This window comes from Erythrolamprus reginae, chromosome 2 (genome assembly GCF_031021105.1).
Source record: "Erythrolamprus reginae isolate rEryReg1 chromosome 2, rEryReg1.hap1, whole genome shotgun sequence".
In the NCBI taxonomy this organism is placed as follows: domain Eukaryota; kingdom Metazoa; phylum Chordata; class Lepidosauria; order Squamata; family Dipsadidae; genus Erythrolamprus; species Erythrolamprus reginae.
In genome coordinates this window covers 45,873,344-45,896,639 of record NC_091951.1, presented here as the reverse complement: position 1 = coordinate 45,896,639, position 23,296 = coordinate 45,873,344, and the positions used below count along the sequence as shown (strand labels likewise).

The window sequence follows — 23,296 nt, the reverse complement described above, 5'->3', positions numbered from 1 at the left end:
TCTCAGGAGTTTGGATGCTAGGTAAGAAGAGGGCTTGCACGGAGGCTCTGGGTGGGCATTTTGGCCCTCCGCAGATTTCAAGAAAGGCTCTGGAGCCTGGGGAGGGCAAAAAACGGGCCTACCGGAAGCCTAGAAACGGGATATTTCCAGCCTCCACAGGCTTCAGGGAGGCCTGCTAGGCCCAAAATGGGATGTGGAGGGTTCATGTGTGCATGCATGGTGGAGCTGCACATGCATGTGTGGGGGAGGGCAATACGAAGTGACATTCAATTATGTGTTGTATTGTTGTATTGTCCAGAATACCTTCAGAACTGCCTTCTGCCCCACAAATCCCAGCGACCGATCAGGTCCCACAGAGTTGGCCTTCTCCGGGTCCTGTTGATTAAACAATGCCGTCTGGCGGGATCCAGGGGAAGAGCCTTCTCTGTGGCGGCCCCGGCCCTTTGGAACCAACTCCTCCCAGAGATTAGAACGGCCCCCATCCTCATTGCCTTTTGCAAGTTACTCAAGACCCACCTTTGTCGCCAGGCATGGGGTAACTGAGATACCCCTGAGCACATATAGCTTTTATGAATGGTACGATTGTATTGTATGGTTCTTAATTATGGGTTTTTAAAATGTTTTTGTTTTTTTTTAAATATTGGATTTGTATATTGTTGTGATTAATAATAATAATAATAATAATAATAATAATTTATTAGATTTGTATGCCGCCCCTCTCCGAAGACTCGGGGCGGCTCACAACAACGATTGTTGTGAGCCACAAATCTAATAAATTAAATAAAATTGTGAGCACACATGCTCTTTTAGCACTTAAGGGGAAAAGAGGTTAGCTATCACTGTTCTAGAGGAAGGCAATTCTATTAAGGTGAAACAGCTCTCAAGCTTGACACAAATGTTCTCTTTTTTTTGCATGGATTTGTAACTATTTCTCTTACCTGAAATATCTGTTCTGGCTGCCCAGGTTCTTGTCCATTGCATCAAGAGATCCCATGCCACGGTATTTCTTCAGCCTGATCCCGTCGGAGAAAAAATACTCCCCGGGGGCTTCCGAGGTGGCAGCCAGAAGGGACCCCATCATCACTAGAACCAGGAAAAACGCAAGCAACAGTGGGTGAGGGATATAAGAAAGAAACAAACAGAAACAGCACAGGAATTTGGGGAAGTAGGTTAACCTGGGTATCAGCTACTTGGATGAAGCTAGTTGCATTCATGTGCTATATATGAGGACCTGGGGAGCAGCAAAGGAATGTAACACCTAGAAGAATTTTAAATAACAGAAAGTAACAGCCTCATTCTGCCATTAAGATTTATATACCCTGTTTCCCCGATAGTAAGACACCCCCGATTGTAAGACGTATCGGGGGTTTCAGGGGGGTCGGCTAATATAAGCCGTACCCCGAAAGTAAGACATATGTCTTACTTTTGGGGAAACACGGGGGGTATTGCCGCCTCCCTCTCATCTAGCTGCGCGCCGCCTCCTGCCCACGTCCGCACCGTCCCCCTCTCCATACGTCGCCGCGCCGTCCCCTGCACTTGTCACTGCCGCCTCTGCAAATTTACTCGGGCACGTCCCTACTCCAAAGAAACCTCCCCCCCCCCTGCCCGTCACAGAAGGTAAAATGCATATACACTAAAAAAACACATTTTACACAGGTTTTTTAGCTGTCAGTGCCCCTTTAACAATATAAGACATACCCCGAAAGTAAGACATAGTGGGGCTTTTGGGGATAAAAAGAAAGTAAGACACTGTCTTACTTTCGGGGAAACACGGTAGTAGTAATACAGAGCCTGGGTGGCGCAGCAGGTAGAGTGCTGTACTGCAGGCCATTGAAGCTGACTGTAGATCTGAAGGTCAGCGGGTAAAATGAGGGCCCGGATTGTGGGGGGAAATAGGCTGGCCCTGTTAAGAAGTGCTATTTCTAACATGTTGTAAGCTGCCCTGAGTCTAAGGAGAAGGGCGGCATAAAAATCGAATAAATAAATACATAAATAAATATGCACATGAACTAATCAAGGAAAGAAATTCCTCCTTAGAACTCAGGAGGAATTTCCTGACAGTTAGAACCATTAATCAGTGGAATGACTGTGGATGCTCCGTCACTGGAGGTGACCAATATTTTTTTTCCGGTATAAGATTTTTTATTTTTTCTCCACCATAAAATAAAACAATATATAGTTATAAACACAACAACAAAGCTTAAAATCAATCATATACAAACTTTATTTTTATAATAAGGGTTTTTCAATTGTTTTTTAAACATTGGATCTGTATACTGTACTGTGTATTAGTAATAATAATAATAATAATTTATTAGATTTGTATGCCACTCCAAGTCCTCGGAGAGGGGCGGCATACAAATCTAATAAATTATTATTATTATTATTATTATTATTATTATTATTATTATTATTAACTGAGCAGGGGGTTGGGCTAGAAAACCTCCAAGGTCCCTGTTATTCTGAATCTATAATTACATACAAATGCTATCTATCTATCTATCTATCTATCTATCTATCTATCTATCTATCTATCTATCTATCTATCTATTAACTTCTTGGCAAATCCCCCAATATAGGCATGGTTCCTCGCCATGCGTTTGAGCCACAAAAATGATATGCAGTGTTCCCTCGATTTTCGCGGGTTCAAACTTCGTGAAAAGTCTATATCATGGTTTTTCAAAAATATTAATTAAAAAATACTTCGCATTTCCCCCCCCTATACCACGGTTTTTCCTGCCCGATGATGTCATATGTCATCAGCAAACTTCCACTTTTAATAAATATTTTTTAAAATAAACTTTAATAAAGAAACACGGTGAGTAATAATCTAAATGGTTGCTAAGGGAATGGGAAATTGCTATTTAGGGGTTTAAAGTGTTAAGGGAAGGCTTGTGATACTGTTCATAGCCAAAAATAGTGTATTTACTTCCGCATCTCTACTTTGCGGAAATTCGACTTTCGCGGGCGGTCTCGGAACCCATCCCCCGCGAAAATCGAGGGAACACTGTGTACTATAATTCAAGACATCTCTATGGTCTTAAGCCGCCCCGAGTCTTCGGAGAGGGACGGCATACAAATCTAAATAAATAAATAAATAAAATAAATAAATAAGTTAGCAAACAATTCCATTTCCCTCCAAAGGCTGTGCCTGGAAATGACCCGAAAGTACCTGTTAGTAAGCCATTTGTGGTTCTAATCTCACCTGTGGAAGCGCCCAGGGCAAGGGCCTTGGCTATGTGTCCAACCGTCTGGATGCCTCCGTCGGCAATCACCGGCACACCAAATCTCCGAGCATACTCAGACACTTTGTAGACTGCTGTGGCTTGGGGCCTGCCGCACGCTAAGACTAAATGGGACAGACGAAGATAAGAAGAAGCAAAAGAAGAAGTCAATTTTATTCTACTACGGCAGAACTCCTAACGTAGAAGGGTCCTCAAAGCGCTCAGCATTTTCAGCGTGAGGCCCACCCACACCCGGGAAAAAAGGCAAATCAATTTTCGGAAAAGGAATCCTTTTCAGGCATTTCTCCCCCGAGTGTGTCAAGGGAGTTGCACCTCTTTCCAATTCTGGCCAACCTCAGAGGAAATCTCTTCCCAGAGGCAGTTATACATCCATGCAAGTCTGATGATTAGTAGTTGGTTCCAGTCAACCCTACTTGCCAGTAGCATCCCCAGCCACAGCAACAGTCAATATCCATCATAAAATCTTGGTTTTTATTAGATGATCAGAATCCCGTATTTCGCCCTGAAGTTTTCATCAAGCTACCGTGTTTCCCTGAAAATAAGACGAGGCCTTATTTTTTGTTTTTTGCCTCCAACAACAGCTCCAAAACTGTACTACCTCCAAAGAGGTACAGTGATACCTTGGTCTTAGGAACTTCATTGGTTCCCGGATGAGGTTCGTAAGGTGAAAAGTTCGTAAGACGAAACAATGTTTCCCATAGGAGCGATTAATGCGTGCAAGCCCAAAACTCACCCCTTTTGCCAGCCAAAGCACCCGTTTTTGCGCTGCTGGGATTCCCGAGGCTCCCCTCAATGGGAAACCCCACCTCCGGACTTTCCTCTTTTTTGCGATGCTGCAGGGGAATCCCAGCAGCAAAGCTGGTGCTTCGCTGGCAGCGGAAGTCCGGAGGTGGGGTTTCCCAACGAGGGGAACCTCAGTGAAATCGCAGCATCGCAAAAACACAGAAGCCCTCGAAACCCCACCTCCGGACCTCTGTGTTTTTGCAATGCTGTGATTTCACTGAGGCTCCCCCTGCTGGGAAACCCCACCTCCGGACTTCCGTTGCCAGAAAAGCACACGTTTTTGTGCTGCTGGGATTCCCCTGCAGCATTGCAAAAACACGGATCCGGAAGTGGGGTTTCCCATGGAGGGGAGCCTCAGGGGAATCCCAGCAGCGCAAAAATGGGCGCTTTGCTGGCAACAGAAGTCCAGAGGCGGGGCATCCCAGCGGCAGCAGCTTGGGTTCGTAAGGTGAAAATAGTTCGGAAGAAGAGGGGAAAAAATCTTAAACCCCGGTTCGTATCTCGAAAAGTTCATATGATGAAGTTTTGCCCACCAGAGGCCTTCAGAGGCAGGTGATGGGGCGTCAGAGGCCCTGGCTGCAACTGTCCTAAGTTAAGCACGCGTGGGGCACGAGAGGGGAGCTCCACCCTCCCCATCCCCACCCTAACTTGATTTTTACCCATATATTCTGTCCCCACCAAGAGCGTAACACAACGCCCAGTTTGTACGAACTTATTTAATCCGAACGCCGCTACTAATAAATGTCTTTTAGCAGTGATTATGCACGCACCAATCTACAAGCAGTCTTTTCTGCCAATCAACCAGCTGCTAATTAATCTTCATTATTAGCTGGTATCAGTTCAAAGAGTTCTAAAGCCAAGAGGAGCACCTAGGTCTTGATATGTTACGTAGCTTCAGAGAATTGGCAAAATGCCTAGAGGTAGTTCTTGATAACCGAATGGGCAGGAGAGAAAGCAAAGCAGAAATATTTTAGACATTATGATCAAGCAGGTTTCTCAAATGTTGTTCTCTGCAGCTTGTTAGCTGCCTCTAATGTCCTTAAGTAGACTAGGGGAGTGGCCAATTAGCCCCCAATCTTACTCCCGAGGAGATCTTCTCTGGAGTAACCATTCCTGTCTCTTGGCAGCCCTGCGGGCTCTTGCATCAAGAAGAGGGGAAGCCTCTTCTTCTTCATCGCTGATCTGAGATGCTGGAGTTTCCGAAGGCCCTGGCTGAACCTCTGCCTCTGGCACCGAGTCCTCGCCATACTTCTCAATGTCCGACTCAGGTGCCAGCTGCACAAGCCACTGGCGCATCAGCAAGTGAGTCTCCTCTTAAGCCGGATCCGCTATCAGCTGTACGGGGAATTTGCGGGTCATAATACTGTGGCCCTCACCCCATCTCATGTAACCAGGTGCAACGGCCTGGGTGGGATCTTAACTGAGGCTTATTGGGGGAGGAGGACTTATACTGGGTCCACGTGTAACAGGTCTCGTTTTTGGGATAGGTCGTATTTTCAGGGAAACACGGTAGCTACTCCTGGAACACAGGGTGACTGAAACCAAAGCAAAATATCATATGCTTAGAGCTCATAATGAATCGGGAGCAGAAAAGAAATATCTCCAAAATATACTGCTCAAAAAAATAAAATAAAGGGAACACTCAAAGAACACATCCTAGATCTGAATGAATGAAATATTCTCATTGAATACTTTCCTCTGTACAAAGTTGAATGTGCTGACAACAGCATGTGAAATTGATTGTCAATCAGTGTTGCTTCCTGAGTGGACAGTTTGATTTCACGGAAATTTGATTTACTTGGAGTTATATTCTGTTGTTTAAGTGTTTCCTTTATTTTTTTTGAGCAGTGTATATTAGTAAGGGCTCTTTTATGCTTTGCATCAAATAGTGTGGCCTGGACTTTCCATTATGGCCAGATTGTAATTGATACATCATGGATAGCCAAGGCCATGCACAGAGATAGAAATCAATAATATCGCTTCCTCCCATTAAACAGGACAAACTGCTCAGTGGATTTTTAATTCGAAAAATCTCTTTCATCATTAGTTAGAATAGTGACTCAGATTGGTTCAGAACCGTGCAAAATTAGAGTCCAAACTTCCCGTTAAATGCAGAGTTTCAGTACTGTCTGCACTGCCAAAGCCAACTCAGTGCTACTCCAAGAAACTGGTTCCGACATAAATCCCTTTTTTACACCAACTCAGCTGTTGTGTTTCCTTTCAATTTCTAGGGTCAAGCACAGGCAACCCAACCAGTTTGAATTTAAGTAACGGCAACTGCATTGAACTGGAATTGAAATCAAACATGAAATGGGCTGCCAGCGAAATCAAAACAGTGTTAGTCCTACAGGGATGGTCTCGTGTCTGCAGAGAAAAACATCAAAACTAAAAAAAAAAGTTAAAAAAAAAAGGATTTTTCTATGTTATGAACTTTAAAACCTATCAAGCGATATCGGTACACAAACTCACACTTCAAAAATGGTTTGGGAAAAATTGGTTTGGACCTTGCTTGAGTTCAGCCCATACTTCATTCAAGCTTCCATAAGAGCATGAAAAATGACCCAGCTGCTTGAATAAATAGCAGAGAAACATAGAAACATAGAAGACTGACGGCAGAAAAAGACCTTATGGTCCATCTAGTCTGCCCTTATACTATTTTCTGTATTTTATCTTAGGATGGATATATGTTTATCCCAGGCATATTTAAATTCAGTTACTGTGGATTTACCAACCACGTCTGCTGGAAGTTTGTTCCAAGGATCTACTACTCTTTCAGTGAAATAATGTTTCCTCACGTTGCTTTTGATCTTTCCCCCAACTAACTTCAGATTGTGTCCCCTTGTTCTTGTGTTCACTTTCCTATTAAAAACACTTCCCTCCTGAACCTTATTTAACCCTTTAACATATTTAAATGTTTCGATCATGTCCCCCCTTTTCCTTCTGTCCTTCAGACTATACAGATTGAGTTCATTTAGTCTTTCCTGATACGTTTTATGCTTAAGACCTTCCACCATTCTTGTAGCCCGTCTTTGGACGCGTTCAATTTTGTCAATATCTTTCTGTAGGTGGGGTCTCCAGAACTGAACACAGTATTCCAAATGTGGTCTCACCAGCACTCTATATAGCGGGATCATAATCTCCCTCTTCCTGCTTGTTATACCTCTAGCTATGCAGCCAAGCATCCTACTTGCTTTTCCTACTGCCCGACCACACTGCTCATCCATTTTGAGACTGTCAGAAATCACTACCCCTAAATCCTTCTCTTCTGAAGTTTTCGCTAACACAGAACTGCCAATGCAATACTCAGATTGAGGATTCCTTTTCCCCAAGATGTCAGAGAGATGTCAGGTCATACTAGGCCCAAAACATTTTTTACCAAATAATTTTTAAAGCATGCAGTTATGCTCTAAAATAGAAAAGCGACCTCTGAGTTTTGCAAGCTGATGTCTATACTGAGACCAACCCTTTAAACATTAGCATTCTATACCATGGAGCAGTGTTTCCCAACCTTGGCAACTTGAAGATATTTGGACTTCAACTCCCAGAATTCCCCAGCCAGCATTTGCTGGCTGGGGAATTCTGGGAGTTGAAGTCCAAATATCTTCATGTTGCCAAGGTTGGGAAACACTGCCATGGAGTATAGTCCTCAGCTTCATGAGTCATACGGGGATTGGGTTCAAAGCAGGGTTTGAAATTTGCTATAGTAAACTCGATATGAAACTGTTTTAACCATTTACATTTCCAAAAACAAGAGATACAAAATAGGTAGGTGTAGTCTGTTATTGAACATAATTGTCTAAAACTCTATGAGAGTCTCCTTTGAAGGTGATGTTCAGCAATATGGAAACAGAACTTTGCTTAATTGAGAAAACAGTGGCACAATATTGTGTTCTTGAATCTACACTCAAACTCTTGCTGGATATTTAGCCACTTTGATAATGAATGTGCCGATGTGTCATTATGTAACATTCCAATCTTGTAATAAAGTTGCTCCAACTGTTTTGGAAGTAAACCAAGGGGGCGTTTGCCCAGGTTCGCCTGGTGCACCAGTTACGGCCCTATCTGGACCGGGACTCACTGCTCACAGTCACTCATGCCCTCATCACCTCGAGGTTCGACTACTATAATGCTCTCTACATGGGGCTACCTTTGAAAAGTGTTCGGAAACTTCAGATCGTGCAGAATGCAGCTGCGAGAGCAATCATGGGCTTCCCAAGGTATGCCCATGATACACCAACACTCCGCAGTCTGCATTGGTTGCCGATCAATTTCCGGTCACAATTCAAAGTGTTGTTTATGACCTATAAAGCCCTTCATGGCATCGGACCAGAATATCTCCGGGATCGCCTTCTGCCGCACGAATCCCAGCGACCGGTTAGGTCCCACAGAGTTGGCCTTCTCCGTGTCCCATCGACTAAACAATGTCGTTTGGCGGGACCCAGGAGAAGAGCCTTCTCTGTGGCGGCGCCGACTCTCTGGAACCAGCTCCCCCCGGAGATCAGAACTGCCCCCACCCTCCTTGCCTTTCGTAAAGTTCTTAAGACCCATCTCTGCCATCAGGCATGGGGGAACTGAGACATCTCCCCCAGGCCTATACAGTTTATACATGGTATGTTTGTGTGTATGCTTGCTTTTAATAATGGGGTTTTTAGTGTTTTTTTAATTATTAGATTTGTTCTTACATTGTCTTTGTTATTGTTGTGAGCTGCCCCGAGTCTATGGAGGTGGGCGGCATACAAATCTAATAAATAAATAAATAAACAAACAAACAAACCAGTTATAATGGCCCGTTTTAATTTTGACCATCTCCAAAATGCTGGTAACAATCATGCCAAAATGGTAATAGTTTATTTGGGGTCAGAAATTTTAATAATATCTAGGGACGGAAGCACTTTCTGAAACCAAGCAAGGTACTGCTACCCAAGTGACCCCCCTTGGTTTATTTATTTATTTATTCATTCATTCATTCCATTTTTATGCCGCCCTTCTCCTTAGACTCAGGGCGGCTTACAACAGGTTAGCAATAGCATTTTTTAACAGAGCTAGGTTATTGCCCCCACAATCCGGGTCCTCATTTTACCCACCTCGGAAGGATGGAAGGCTGAGTCAACCTTGAGCCGGTGATGGGATTTGAACCGCTGACCTACAGATCTACAGTCAGCTTCAGTGGCCTGCAGTACAGCACTCTGCCTGCTGCGCCACCCCGGCTCTTCTTATTGGTTGTCCAATATAGATTGGCAAGTGATTTGCCAGGAATTCAGGAAAAATATTTTTCCACCCTCATAATATTTGGGCCTATCTACAGATCATGCTGAACCATAAAATAATTAAAGTGGCAAGCATGTCATTCACACACCCTCCAGTTTCTCCTTTCACACATCATATGTTGTGGTTTGGCAATGATTAAATACCATATTTTTGGAGTATAAGACACACTTTTTTCTTCCCTAAAAGAGGCTGATAATTTGGGTCCTTCTTATACTCTGAATGTAGCTTTTTTTTTTCCTTTCAGGCCTAACTAGCTGCTAATGGTCTTCCCAGCTCTTACCTTGTAGGCTGTTTCATTGTTTCTCTCTGCAAAGAATGTTTTCCAAGTCCTAAGTTTTTCCAGGGTTTTTTTCATTGCTCTAGCCTGCTCCAAATAAGTTTCTTTCTAGCCCTAACCAGGTACTAATGATGTTCCCAACTTTTACCAGCTTGCAAGCTCTTTCATTGCTACTCTCTGTGAAGAATGTTTTCCAAACCTTGTCTTTGTAGGGTTTCTTTCATTCTCCACTTGCTCCAAATGTTTCTTTCCAGCCCTAACGAGGTACTAACAATGTTCCTAGCTCTTACCAACTTGAAAGCTCTTTCATTGCTACTCTCTGCAAAGAATGTTTTCCAAGCCCTAAGTCTTTGCAGGGTTTTTTCCCATTGGTCTAACTTGCTCCAAATGTTTCTTTCCACCCCAACCAGGTGTTGTAATCATAGGTTTATGGGCACTGAAATTTGGAAATAAGATATTACTGGAGAGTGATGTTTTAAACCTAATTATGTGCTGAATAAAACCTTAATTCTTCCTCTATGGAAAGGCAGCAAAGTCCAGGCTGAGTAAGCAAGCTGCAGACCATGTATGGACTTGGTATGCAATATGAAGAAAACCTATAGCTAACTTCCATATAAGGAAATATACGGTATGCATTACTGACATTCCTTTGCAAACACAAAATCCAGGGAAAAGGCAAAGAATGTAGCTTCCGTTAATTACCTATAGGGAAGCCACAAGAGAAGCTTGCCTTATATGGTGCAAGAGTGAATAGTAGTTGGAGGATGGCTTAATGTATGTGGCGTTCGCGAATTGGTTATTCTGTACCACATGTCAGAAGAGTAAAATACAATAAATAGGAGAGATCTTGATTCATTCGAGGTCGCCTCATCGAGAAAACTTTCTCTGTCACTTCATTCTGATGTGGCAATCATGGCATGCTGTGCCTCCCTAGAGGGCGACCCACTGAAGGAGGGCTGCATGCTTTCAACCAGGTGCTAACGATGTTCCCAGCTCTTACCAGCTTGCAAGCTCTTTCATTGTTACTCTATGCCAGTGATTTTCAACCTTTTTTGAGCCGCGGCACATTTTTTACATTTACAAAACCATGGGGCACATTGAGGGGCGGGGCGGCTGAAAAAAGTTTGGACAAAAAAATTCTCTCTCTCTCTCTTCCTCCCTTTCGCTCTATTTCCCTCTCCCTCCCTCTTTCTCTCCCTTTCTCTTTTTTCTCTCTCTCTCCATCCCTCTTTCTTTCTCTCTTCCTTCCTTCTTCTTTTTTGCTCTCTTTCTCTCTCCCTCCCTCCCTTCCTTCCTCTGTCTTTCTCTCTCCCACCTTCCCTCCTTCTTTCTCTCTCTCTTTCTTTCTTTCTTTTTCTTTCTTTCTCTCTCTTGCTCTCTCTCTTGCTCTCTTTCTCTCTCTTGCTTTCTTTCTCTCTCTCTCTCTTGTTCTCTTTCTCTTTCTTTTCCTTTCTCTCTCTCTCTTTCTCTCTTGTTTTCTTTCTCTCTCGCTTGCTTGCTTACTTTCTCTCTCTCTTGCTCTTTCTTTCTCTCTCTCGTTTTCTTTCTCTCTCTGAACTTCACGGCACACCTGACCATGTCTCACGGCACACTAGTGTGCCGCGGCACACTGGTTGAAAAACACTGCTCTATGCTAATAATGTTTTCCAAGCCCTAAGTCGTTGCAGGGTTTTTTCCATTGCTCTACTTGCTCCAAATGTTCCTTTCCAGGTGCTAATGATGTTCCCAGCTCTTAGTGGCTTGCAAGCTCTTTATTCTCTCTGAATAAAGTGTTTTTAAAGCCCTAACGAGGGGATAAAAATAATATGCTGAAGCTGCTCAGACTAAGGACGCTAACCAGATGAATACTTGGTAAGCAGATTTGTTTCCATGTTTCTCTCCCCCAAAACAAAGGTGAGTCTTATACTCCGAAAGATACAATACGTAACCTGAACCCAAGATGTAAAACAAAGCTGTTTCAAACTAGAACAATTGATGATTTGTAGCATGCTCTCCTCTATTCCCATTTAAGCATGGGCTAGAAATTTGTAAACTATCACTCCACCAATTCGTAGGCCAATGAGCCAATGGCCCTTCACATGCAGAACACATTTACTCAGTTTAAATCAGCAGTGTTGTAAATAAGTGTAATATCTGCATAATTATATTTGGACCGGGACTCACTGCTCACACTCACTCATGCCCTCATCACCTCGAGGTTCGACTACTGTAACGCTCTCTACATGGGGCTACCTTTGAAGAGTGTTCGGAAACTTCAGATCGTGCAGAATGCAGCTGCGAGAGCCATCATGGGCTTCCCTAGATATGCCCATGTCACACCAACACTCTGCAGCCTGCATTGGTTGCCGATCAATTTCCGGTCACAATTCAAAGTGTTGGTTATGACCTATAAAGCCCTTCATGGCATCGGACCAGAATATCTCCGGGACCGCCTTCTACTGCACGAATCCCAGCGACCGGTTCGGTCCCACAGAGTTGGCCTTCTCCGGGTCCCGTCAACTAAACAATGTCGGTTGGCGGGCCCCAGGGGAAGAGCCTTCTCTGTGGCGGCCCCGACTCTCTGGAACCAGCTCCCCCCAGAGATTAGAACTGCCCCTACCCTCCTTGCCTTTTGCAAACTCCTCAAAACCCACCTTTGTCGTCAGGCATGGGGGAATGGAGATATCTCCCCCGGGCCTATATAATTTATGTATGGTATGTTTGTAGGTATGTCTGCTTAAAAATGTTTTTTTTTAACTATTTTAAATTTTAAATTGTAAATTATTAGATTTGTCATGAACTGTTTTATTGTGTTGTGAGCTGCCCTGAGTCTACGGAGAGGGGCGGCATACAAATCTAATAAATAAATAAATAAATAAATAAATAAATAAATAAGTAAGTAAGTAAGTAAGTAAGTAAGTAAGTAAGTAAGTAAGTAAGTAAGTAAGTAAGTAAATAAATAAATAAATAAATAAATACAATGGGAGATAGCTGTGTCATACTTTGAATTTGGGGATCTTTAGATACTATTAAGTAGATCTTTCAAGTATGCATATGGGGTGGGGGAGAGAAAATCTAGTATCTGCCTGCAACGTCTTAAACCAAATACATCTCAATTGGCTTAATATTTCAGGGTGTCTGGGTGGGGGAAGCATTTTGAAATTCCCTGATATTTCCCTGACATTTCGCTGTAACTTGCGGTCTAGTTAAGACACGTCCGTAGAGGAGGTCATACCAAATGGCTAAGCCATGGAGAAATATCGGTAGCTGAGGAAGCAAGTTGTTGCCACAGTTATGCTCATTTTTGCTTGACTCTGCCAGGCAGCGCAATCTGGTTTTTTAAAAAAACATGATATTTCCCTGACTTTTAAACATTTTAATAGGTTGTCCCCCCCCCCCCCCCCCCCGATTTATTCTGGTTTTTTTCATGAATTCCCCGATAATCTCCTGATATCTCACGAACTGCCGATTTCCCTGACAATTCCCTGATTTCTCTGTGTTTCCAGGTTTGCTGGACACCCGGATATATACATCTGACATTAAGAAAGTGCAGCTATGAAATCTGATCTCGACTGCAGGAGGATAACTTGGAAGTTCTTTGAGAACCTTTAAGGAGTGTTTGTATTGCTTATACTGTTTGGCTTTGTTTTTCTATGGCTGTGGAAGAAAATAAATTCTGCAACTGGACTGGACTGGACTGGATTAATATCTGAACTGGACATTAGAAGGGACGGGCAAAGAGACTGTATGGATTTTAATTATGATATAATTAAAAGGTTTAAAAATTGTTATATAAAATTTTTACAAACTTGGTATAATATGTAATTGTGGATGCATGAGGTATTATTTGAGATGTTAGAAGATATGTGTGAACTTTAAAAGATAATAGAAATCTTGCTGGGAAAAAAACAGGGCAGGAAATAGAAGAGAAGGTGATAAAAGAAAATATAAATGAGAAAAGTAAATAACATTGAAGAAAGGACTGAAAGCAAAAAAAACAGCTTGATGATTTCATTGGGATTTACAGTGGCACAAAAAGAGTAGACAGAGGAAAATGGCCTTCAAAAAAGAATCAAAGGGTAAAAAGGGAAATAGTGGAAAGTGACCAGGGAAAAGTTGGGGTAGAAACACTGAAATAATATATTCAAAAGAGAGAAAAGGGAGGGGCGCTAAGAGGCAAGGGTGGTGGTATGGGGGCACTAAGAGAGGGTCTCATGGTGGAATGCAGTTTGGGGTGAAAGGTCAGGTGGGGCGGAGTGGAGAGGGGACTGGACATGGACTCTGCGGGGAACGAGATCGAATCCTACCTAACACTTCTAGCTCCATCGCATTCTTCAGTATTGTGTCCAGAAAAGCCCATTATAGAAGAAAACATCTCGCGAGTTCAATCAGACTTCCCGAACTCGCAAAAGACATTTTCTTTTAGAATGGGCAAAACACGCTGAAACCTTCTTTCATATTGGAAAATAATTTCTTAGAGGAAAAAAGTATGCTGAATGAGCAATGCAAATTACATTTACAGCATTTCAAATACTGAAGACACTACCTACAAAGGATTTACAGTGATCCCTCGAGTATCGCGAGGGTTCCGTTCCAGGACCCCTCGCGATATGTACTCGATTTTTCGCAATGTAGTGGTGCGGAAGTAAAAACACCATCTGCGCATGCGCGCCCCTTTTTCCATGGCCGCGCATGCGCAGATGGTGTTTTTACTTCCGCACCTGGCCCAGGGAAGGTTCCTTCCGCCGCCCAGCAGCTGAGGAGCCGCCTGCCTGCCTGCCGCTTGTCCGTCCGCCGCTTGTCCGTCCGCCGCTTGTCCGCCCGCCGCTTGTCCACCGCTCGGTGCACGATCGGGGTTTCCCCTTTGCGTGGGCGGCGGGGAATTCTGGGAGTTGAAGACCCAGGGAAGGTTCCTTCGGCCGCCCAGCAGCTGATCTGCTCGGCAGCGCAGTAGCAGCGAGGAGCCGAAGATGGGGTTTCCCCGTTGCCCACGCAAAGGGGAAACCCCATCTTCGGCTCCTCGCTGCTACTGCGCTGCCGAGCAGATCAGCTGCTGGGCGGCCGAAGGAACCTTCCCTGGGTGCCGCCCGCCGCTCGAGAGCAAGAGGGGGAGAGATAGAGAAAGAGAGAGAAGGAAAGAAAGAGATGAGAGAGGGAGGAAGAGAGTGTGAGAGAGGAAGAAGCAAGATAGAGAAAGAGAGAGAGAAAGAAAGATGAGAAAGGAAGGGAGTGACGTCATCGGGTGGAAAAATCGCGATATAGCGTTTCGCAAAGATCGAGATCGCGAAACTCGAGGGATCACTGTACTTAACTGAATAAGGGTTCATTTCAAGTTACAGAGGTAGAGATTTAATTAAAACATTTAAATGACTGCCTAGAGCAACAAGTACAAATACTCTTCCTGGCAAGCGTAAAACGCCACCTGTGTAGCTCTAAAAGAAAACAGTTAATACAAGGTACATGGTTGTTAGGGTTTGCCATTGTAAACTACCTATTGTAGTCTCTTGTACTATCACTTTAAATATTTTGGGCTGGTTCGCCATAAGAGGGCGCCAGTACTCCTTCCCTCGATGATGCTTTAACGCTCATTCGCTTTTGCTTTGCCTTGAGGGGGGAGTGTATTTGCTTAGTGGTTATTATATTGGGTGGCTTAGTGCTTGTTATGGATTGTTTCTATTTTGTATACAGTGTTCCCTCGATTTTTGCGGGGGATGCGTTCCGAGACCGCCCGCGAAAGTTGAATTTCCGCGAAGTAGAGATGCGGAAGTAAATACACTATTTTTGGCTATGAACAGTATCTCAAGCCTTCCCTTAACACTTTAAACCCCTAAATTACAATTTCCCATCCCCTTAGCAACCATTTAGATTATTACTCACCATGTTTATTTATTTAAATTTATTTTTAAAAATGTTTTTTAAAGGCAGACAAAAGTTTGGCAATCACATATGATGTCATCGGGCAGGAAAAACCGTGGTATAGGGGAAAAAACCGCAAAGTATTTTTTAATTAATATTTTTGAAAAACCGGGGTATAAACATTCCGCGAAGTTCGAACCTGCGAAAATCGAGGGAATACTGTATATGTAAATAGTACTTATTAAGCATAATTAAGTCTGTGTCTTTATTCTTTGGCTTTACCACACATCCACACTCTGTTAAAATTCTCTGCTCAGTGTATGTCAAAGGTCTCATAGCCTAGCTATACCGAGACATACCAACAAACACCACGATGGTGTTTCCCTTTGGAACTGGCCTGCATAACATAATACGTATGAAATAATTCTAACAGTATGTCCATAAATCACATTTTAAACATAAACCTTAGAAAGCTGGAGAATTTAGACCAAGTCATACTACAGCCAATTTAACATCGGGAAGAGAAAGCACATTACCTATTTTGCATTTCATACAATGAAAATTTAACCCAATTTAACTTTTGGTGTTAAAGGAGATTCAAATTGTAGCTTAAGCCATTGTAGAATTTGGGTCTAATAAAGAAGAAAAGGAAGCGAGCAAAGGAGCCTTTTAAAATTTCAGCCATGGATTTAAAGAAGGAAACCTTCATTTGATAGCAACAACATTAGAACCCTGCTTTTGGGGAAAACTCAGAAAAATGACGACAACAACTCAGCTTTAACAACACCCGGTGTCCAAAGCCGCAAGACCTCAAGTGTGTCTCTAACCAGATTATTCTCAAACAAGCAGAAGGGGAGGAGGAGATTACGGGCAGCCAATCAGAGCCTTCCTCCAAGCCACAAAATTGAGGGGCAGGGAAGGGGCAATGACTTACTATAGGTGCCAGTGACCGCGGAAGGGCATTTGGGGCTGTGGGACTTTAGGTCTGGAGGGACCTTTGGAGCAGCTGAACAAGACAAAAACACACACAGTTTAGAGATAAAGAGGGAGGAACAAGCAACAGTCCCCTGAGCAGTGACAATGTGTAGCCAAGCCACACTCCAATCCTGCAGGAAGGAGGAGCGGGGAGGGAATGCCTCCTTTTATGAAACTGCCCTGACGTTTAGGAACCCACAAGCCTCTCTTGGTTGTCTTGGTGCTGATTTGACACACAATTCAACTTGTGTGACCTATAAAGCCCTACACGGCATTGGACCAGAATACCTCCAAGACCGCCTTCTGCCGCACGAATCCCAGCGGCCGATAAGGTCCCACAGAGTTCACCTTCTCCGGGTCCCGTCGACTAAACCTGTGTTTCCCAACCTTGGCAACTGGAAGATATTTGGACTTCAACTCCCAGAATTCTGGGAGTTGAAGTCCAGATATCTTCAAGTTGCCAAGGTTGGGAAACACTGGACTAAACAATGTCATCTGGCGGGACCCAGGGGAAGAGCCTTCTCTGTGGCTGCCCCAGCCCTCTAGAATCAGCTCCCCCGGAGATTCGAACTGCCCCTGCCCTTCTTGCCTTCCGCAAAATGCTGAAGACTCACCTCTGTCACCAGGCGTGGGGGAATTAATGCCCCCCTTTTTTCTGACTCCTCTATTATGACTAGTTGGATTGAGTGTGTATGACTGTGTAGTAGATGTTTTTTTTTATGATAACGTATTTTAAATTAGATTTTTTAATATTAGATTTGTACTATATTGTATTGTCGCTATGTTGTGAGCTGCCCCGAGTCTTCGGAGAGGGGCGGCATACAAATCTAATAAATTATTATTATTATTATTATTATTATTATTATTATTATTATTATTATTATTATTAACTGCAACAGGTTCAGGGCTCTTCTAACCTCGGTTGCTTAAGCCAGTGTTTCCCAATCTTGGCAACTAGAAGATATCTGGACTTCAACTCCCAGAATTCCCCAGCCAGCAAATGCTGGCTGAGGAATTCTGGGAGTTGAAGTCCAGATATTTTCAAGTTGCCAAGGTTGGGAAACACTGGCTTAAGAGTAATATCTCGGCCACTCCCCCCTCTGAGTTTGGACAGATCAAAAAGGATGTAATCACCCACTAGACCACCACCACTCCCTTCCCCAAATTCTGTAATATCACAGGTGGGTTCCTGCTGGCTCTAACCGGTTCTTTAGAACCGTTAGTGACTCGGCAATGATGTCACGGAGCCAGTTCTGTCATTGACTCCGTGGGTGCCGCCATCTTGAGCGAACCGGAAGCAAAAGGATCCAGAACCCACCCGCTAAGGCATATGTATTTTTGGGGTCTAGCAATCCACTGGGCCGAATCGGACCGACAGCCATGCAACAAGACCCTTTACCTTCTTGCGTGATGCAGATAGAGCCGCTGCCCATGCCAACCCTCAGAGCATCAGCCCCGGCGTCAATCAAGTTCTTTGCCTGAGCCGCTGTCACCACTGAGAAAAGGGAGAAAAAAGACATATGAGGAAATTGGAGTCCATTAACGCAGCAGGTTTCATCACTCTACCACAGGGCTTCCCCAAACCTGGCAACTTTAAGACTTGTGGACTTCGTAAACTACTCAAGACTCATTTATGCCGCCAGGCATGGGGGAGTTAAGATATTCCTTCCCCCTAGGCCATTACAAGTTATGCATGGTATGTTTGTGTGTATGTTTGGTTTTATAATAAGGGTTTTTAGTTGTTTTATTAATTGGATTCTACATGCTGTTTTTATCATTGTTGTTAGCCGCCCCAAGTCTGCGGAGTGGGGCGGCATACAAATCCAATAAATAAATAAAATAAATAAACTCCCAGAATTCAGGAAAGACTTAATGGGAAAGACTTAATGAACTCAGGTCTTCAGGAAAGAACTCAATCTGTAGAGTCTGGAGCAGTGTTTCCCAACCGTGGCAACTTGAAGATATTTGGACTTCAACTCCCTGGCTGGGGAATTCTGGGAGTTGAAGTCCAGATATCTTCAAGTTGCCAAGGTTGGGAAACACTGGTCTGGAGGACAAGAGGGAAAGGGGGGACATGATCGAAACATTTAAATATGTTAAAGGGTTAAATAAGGTTCAGGAGATAAGTGTTTTTAATAGGAAAGTGAACCCAAGAACAAGGGGGCACAATCTGAGGTTAGTTGGGGGAAAGATCAGAAGCAACGTGAGAAAATATTGTTTTACTGAAAGAGTAGTAGATCCTTGGAACAAACTTCCAGCAGACGTAATTGGTAAATCCACAGTAACTGAATTTAAACATGCCTGGGATAAATATAAATCCATCCTAAGATAAAATACACAAAATAGTATAAGGGCAGACTAGATGGACCATGAAGTCTTTTTCTGCCATCAATCTTCTATGTTTCTAATTCTCCAGTCAGTATAGCTGGCTGGAGAATTCTGGGAGTTGAAGTCCACAAGTCTTAAAGTTGCCAAGTTTGAAGACCTCTGCTCTACTGCAAGACATGGCACCTCCTTCCAAACAAACAGGACAGTTTTGTACAAGTCAATTTTTTTTTCAGATCACCGGTGATTCCTTGAATTATGACTGCTCCTTTAATGACACTTCAAAGTTAAGACAGCTTCGGAAAATGTGATTTACGACCTGTGCTTTCACTTACATCTTTTGAAGATCCTCAGCCGGTTACAGGATTGCAAATGGGATGCTTGGCAACTGGTTTAACACTATGACTGGTTGCTACATCCTGTGGTCCCAGTATTTGCAACCCCTTTTTGCCAACGTCCAGCAAAACACACCCATCGGGATATCTGGATTCACTTAACAATCATGGGTGATTTGCTTAACAATGGACATAAAATTGTCATAGAATTAAGACTGATGTCAGAGTTCCCAGGAACAGGTCCAAAGCAATCAAAACTCTTTGAGGCCTAGGTGTTCCTCAAAGTATGAATTTATTAGGAATGTCATATTGGCACGGCAGGTGAAAACTCGACTCTGAAGGACCCGGAGTTTTCCCCACCCAAATCGCCCCCAGGTCACAAGTCCACCCCATGCCCCAATGCGGTCGCACTCTCAGCTCCAGTTGACTCTTGTCCACGCCCCCTCCAATACCTGGTAGAACGTCCTTGGCTCCCAAAGGAAAGGATGTTATTTTGGCTACGCATCCCTCCAACTATCTCTATCCCCCCTCGCTCATGTTCCCACTGCTTCAACAGGTCTGGCTGTGGAAGCCCTGAAGATACTGCCAAAATGGCTTCATGGCTGACACCTAGCTCAATTTACAACTGCAGTGCTTACATGGAAATTCTGGTCTCAGTTATGGCTGTAAGTTAAGGCCCATCTGTTCAGAGGAAGCCATAATAGTTGTAAACAGCTGGAAATGTAGGCTCAAAATTTGGGGGAAAGATCAAAGGCAACATGAGAAAGTATTATTTTACTGAAAGAGTAGTAGATCCTTGGAACAAACTTCCAGCAGACGTGGTTGGTAAATCCACAGTAACCGAATTTAAACATGCCTGGGATAAACATATATCCATTGTAAGATAAAATACAGGAAATAGTAAAAGGGCAGACTAGATGGACCATGGGGTCTTTTTCTGCCGTCAGTCTTCTATGTTTCTAAGTTTCTAAAATTCCAATTCTTGCTGGATTGTGTTGGGCAAATTTAACCACTGAAAACTGGGGGGATTGTTTACTAGGGCAGGCAACTACAACAGAGCCAAGATGAGTCAGTCGAGGTGACTGGGGCTAAACGTCTTTGTCCATCTGTCTGGGAGGAGTTTGACTTGGTGACACCTGATGAAGTGGACAAGGCCATTGGAGCTGTGAGTTCCGCCACCTGTCTGCTGGATCCGTGTCCCTCTTGGTTGGTTTCGGCCAGCCAAGAGGTGACGTGGAGCTGGGTCCAGGAGATTGTCAACGCCTCCTTGGGGAGGGGGTCCTTTCCGTCCCCTTATAAGGAGGCACTTGTGCGCCCCCTCCTCAAGAAGCCTTCCCTGGATCCAGCCGTGCTTAATAACTACCGTTCAGTCTCCAACCTTCCCTTTATTGGGAAGGTTGTTGAGAAGGTGGTGGCGCTCCAACTCCAGCGATCCTTGGAAGAAGCCGATTATCTAGGTCCTCAGCAGTCTGGATTCAGGCCCGGCTACAGCACGGAAATTGCTTTGGTCGTGTTGATGGATGATCTCTGGCGGGCCCGGGACAAGGGCTTGTCCTCCGTCCTGGTGCTTCTTGACATCTCAGCGGCTTTCGATACCATCGACCATGGTATCCTTCTGCGTCGGCTAGAGGGGCTGGGAGTGGGAAGCACTGTTCTCCAGTGGTTCTCCTCCTACCTCTCCGGTCGGTCGCAGTTGGTGTTAGTGGGGGGTCAGAGGTCGACCTCTAGGTCTCTCCCTTGTGGGGTGCCTCAGGGGTCGGTCCTCTCCCCCCTGCACCTTTCCCCCAGTCTCTTTATATTTTATGTTTGGTATGTATGTGTTGTTTGGTTTTTAAATATGATAAGGTTCTTTCGTTTATCACATTTGAGTAATTTTAGGATATAAAAGGTACCAATGCACCTGTCTCCTCATCTACAGCACATTTTATGAACTCAGCCAAACACGTACTGGTTCCATTACAAACCAAAGCTTAATAGTTACCATTGCCTCCAATCACTTGCAGATGAGGATATTTCTCCTTGATGTATTGGATCATGTTGATTTGAAAAATGGAGTTGCCCTGAGATGAATCCTAAGAAGGAAAAAGAAGATAAGATAAAATACAGGAAATTAAGATAAAATACAGGAGATAGTATAAGGGCAGACTAGATCAGTGTTTCCCAACCTTGGCCACTTGAAGATATCTGGACTTCAACTCCCAGAATTCCCCAGCCAGCATTCGCTGGCTGGGGAATTCTGGGAGTTGAAGTCCAAATATATTTATTTATTTATTAGATTTGTATGCCGTCCCTCTCCGTAGTGGCCAAGGTTGGGAAACACTGGACTAGATGGACCATGAGGTCTTTTTCTGCCCTCAATCTTCTATGTTTCTATTTTTATATGTTTCTAAGAAAAATAAGATTCCCTGTACTGCTCCTTTAAAAAAAGAAAGCCATTTGAGTTGGAATCTAACATATGGCTGCATAGCTAGAGGTGTAACAAGCAGGAAGAGGGAGATTATGATCCCGCTATATAGAGTGCTAGTGAGACCACATTTGGAATACTGTGTTCAGTTCTGGAGACCTCACCTACAAAAAGATATTGACAAAATTGAACGGGTCCAAAAACGGGCTACAAGAATGGTGGAAGGTCTTAAGCATAAAACGTATCAGGAAAGACTTCATGAACTCAATCTGTGTAGTCTGGAGGACAGAAGGAAAAGGGGGGACATGAGCGAAACATTTAAATATGTCAAAGGGTTAAATAAGGTTCAGGAGGGAAGTGTTTTTAATAGGAAAGTGAACACAAGAACAAGGGGACACAATCTGAAGTTAGTTGGGGGAAAGATCAAAAGCAACATGAGAAAATATTATTTTACTGAAAGAGTAGTAGATGCTTGGAACAAACTTCCAGCAGACGTGGTTGGTAAATCCACAGTAACTGAATTTAAACATGCCTGGGATAAACATATATCCATCCTACGATAAAATACAGGAAATAGTATAAGGGCAGACTAGATGGACCATGGGGTCTTTTTCTGCCGTCAGTCTTCTATGTTTCTATGCTGTACGAGTGCTTGTCAAATTCTTCTTTCCAGCTACTCGGTAACACTGAATTTAAACTGAAGCAAAACTCAGCATAAGATCTGAGTCGATCAGCAACTTCCCACAATACAAGCGCTAGTCTCTCAGAACATGTACAACAATTAACAATAATTTCACCTAATTATCAAAGGGGGTCTAGCATGAGGTTCAACCATGATCTCCCTTCATGGGACTCCCAATGCCTCTAACACTTACCAATACAATGACATCAACACCAGCTTGTGCCAGCAGATCAAGGCGGTACCGATCGTCTTCGTGAGTCCCAGTGGCTGCGCCGCAGAGCAACTGTTTCTTGGCGTCCTTTGAAGCCAGCGGGTAGTCCCGGTTCTTCTTCAGATCTGTGCGAGCAATTATGGCTACCAACTCTCCCTTTTCATTAACAATTGGCAATTTTCCTTGAAATTTAAAAACAAAAACAAAAAACCCCCAACCCTGCTGTTATTTCCAAGGAGCGATTTTGGTTCTCCCACTCCCCTCCCCATTGTATAGGTGGAAAATTCCAGTTTCCTTTTAGGTTTAATTGGCTATACAAGTGGTACATCTGCTTAGGAACTTAATTCGTTCCGTGACTAGGTTCTTAAGTAGAAAAGTTTGTAAGAAGCAGCAATTTTTCCCATAGGAATCAATGTAATGCATGCGATTGGGGAAACCACAGTGAGGGTAGAGATTCCTAGAGAGGCCCTATGGAGGCTTCTCTCCACCTTTTCCGGTCCTGTTTCCTCCCAGGAGATTCCTAGAGAGGCCCCACGGATGCTTGTCCCCGCCTTTTCTGGCCCTGTTTTCTCCCAGGAGATTCCTAGAGAGGCCCCACAGAGTCTTCTCCCCGCCTTTTCCAGCCGTTTCCTCCCAGGAGACTCTTAGAGAAACCCCACGGAGGCTTCTCCCTGCATTTTCCGGGCCTGTTTCCTCCCAGGAGACTCCTAGAGAGGCCCCACAGAGGCTTCTCCCTGCCTTTTCCGGCCCTGTTTCCTCCCAGGAGACTCCTAGAGAGGCCCCATGGAGGCTTCTCCCCGCCTTTTCCGGCCCTGTTTCCTCCCAGGAGATTCCTAGAGAGGCCCCACAGAATCTTCTCCCCGCCTTTCCTGGCCCTGTTTCCTCCCAGGAGATTCCTAGAGAGGCCCTACGGAGGCTTCTCCCCGCCTTTTTCCAGTTGCAGTTTCGGAGGCTCG

At 44.0% G+C, this 23,296-nt stretch overlaps 1 protein-coding gene across 4 annotated transcripts in view; it reads right to left on the bottom strand.

Annotated features, from left to right (window-relative positions):
* IMPDH2 (inosine monophosphate dehydrogenase 2) overlaps positions 1-23,296 on the bottom strand; it is a 44,672-nt gene that overhangs the window by 5,627 nt on the left and 15,749 nt on the right. For 2 of the 4 annotated variants that reach the window (XM_070738089.1, XM_070738087.1), the window contains exons 7-12: positions 22,323-22,522; positions 21,025-21,115; positions 17,783-17,878; positions 16,343-16,414; positions 3,206-3,349; positions 939-1,083 (exon numbers count right to left, since the gene is read on the bottom strand). In XM_070738089.1, coding sequence (XP_070594190.1) covers positions 939-1,083; positions 3,206-3,349; positions 16,343-16,414; positions 17,783-17,878; positions 21,025-21,115; positions 22,323-22,522 — 748 coding nt within the window. The remainder of the gene's footprint in view (positions 1-938; positions 1,084-3,205; positions 3,350-16,342; positions 16,415-17,782; positions 17,879-21,024; positions 21,116-22,322; positions 22,523-23,296) is intronic. The other 2 variants (XM_070738088.1, XM_070738086.1) reach the window with 1 other exon arrangement.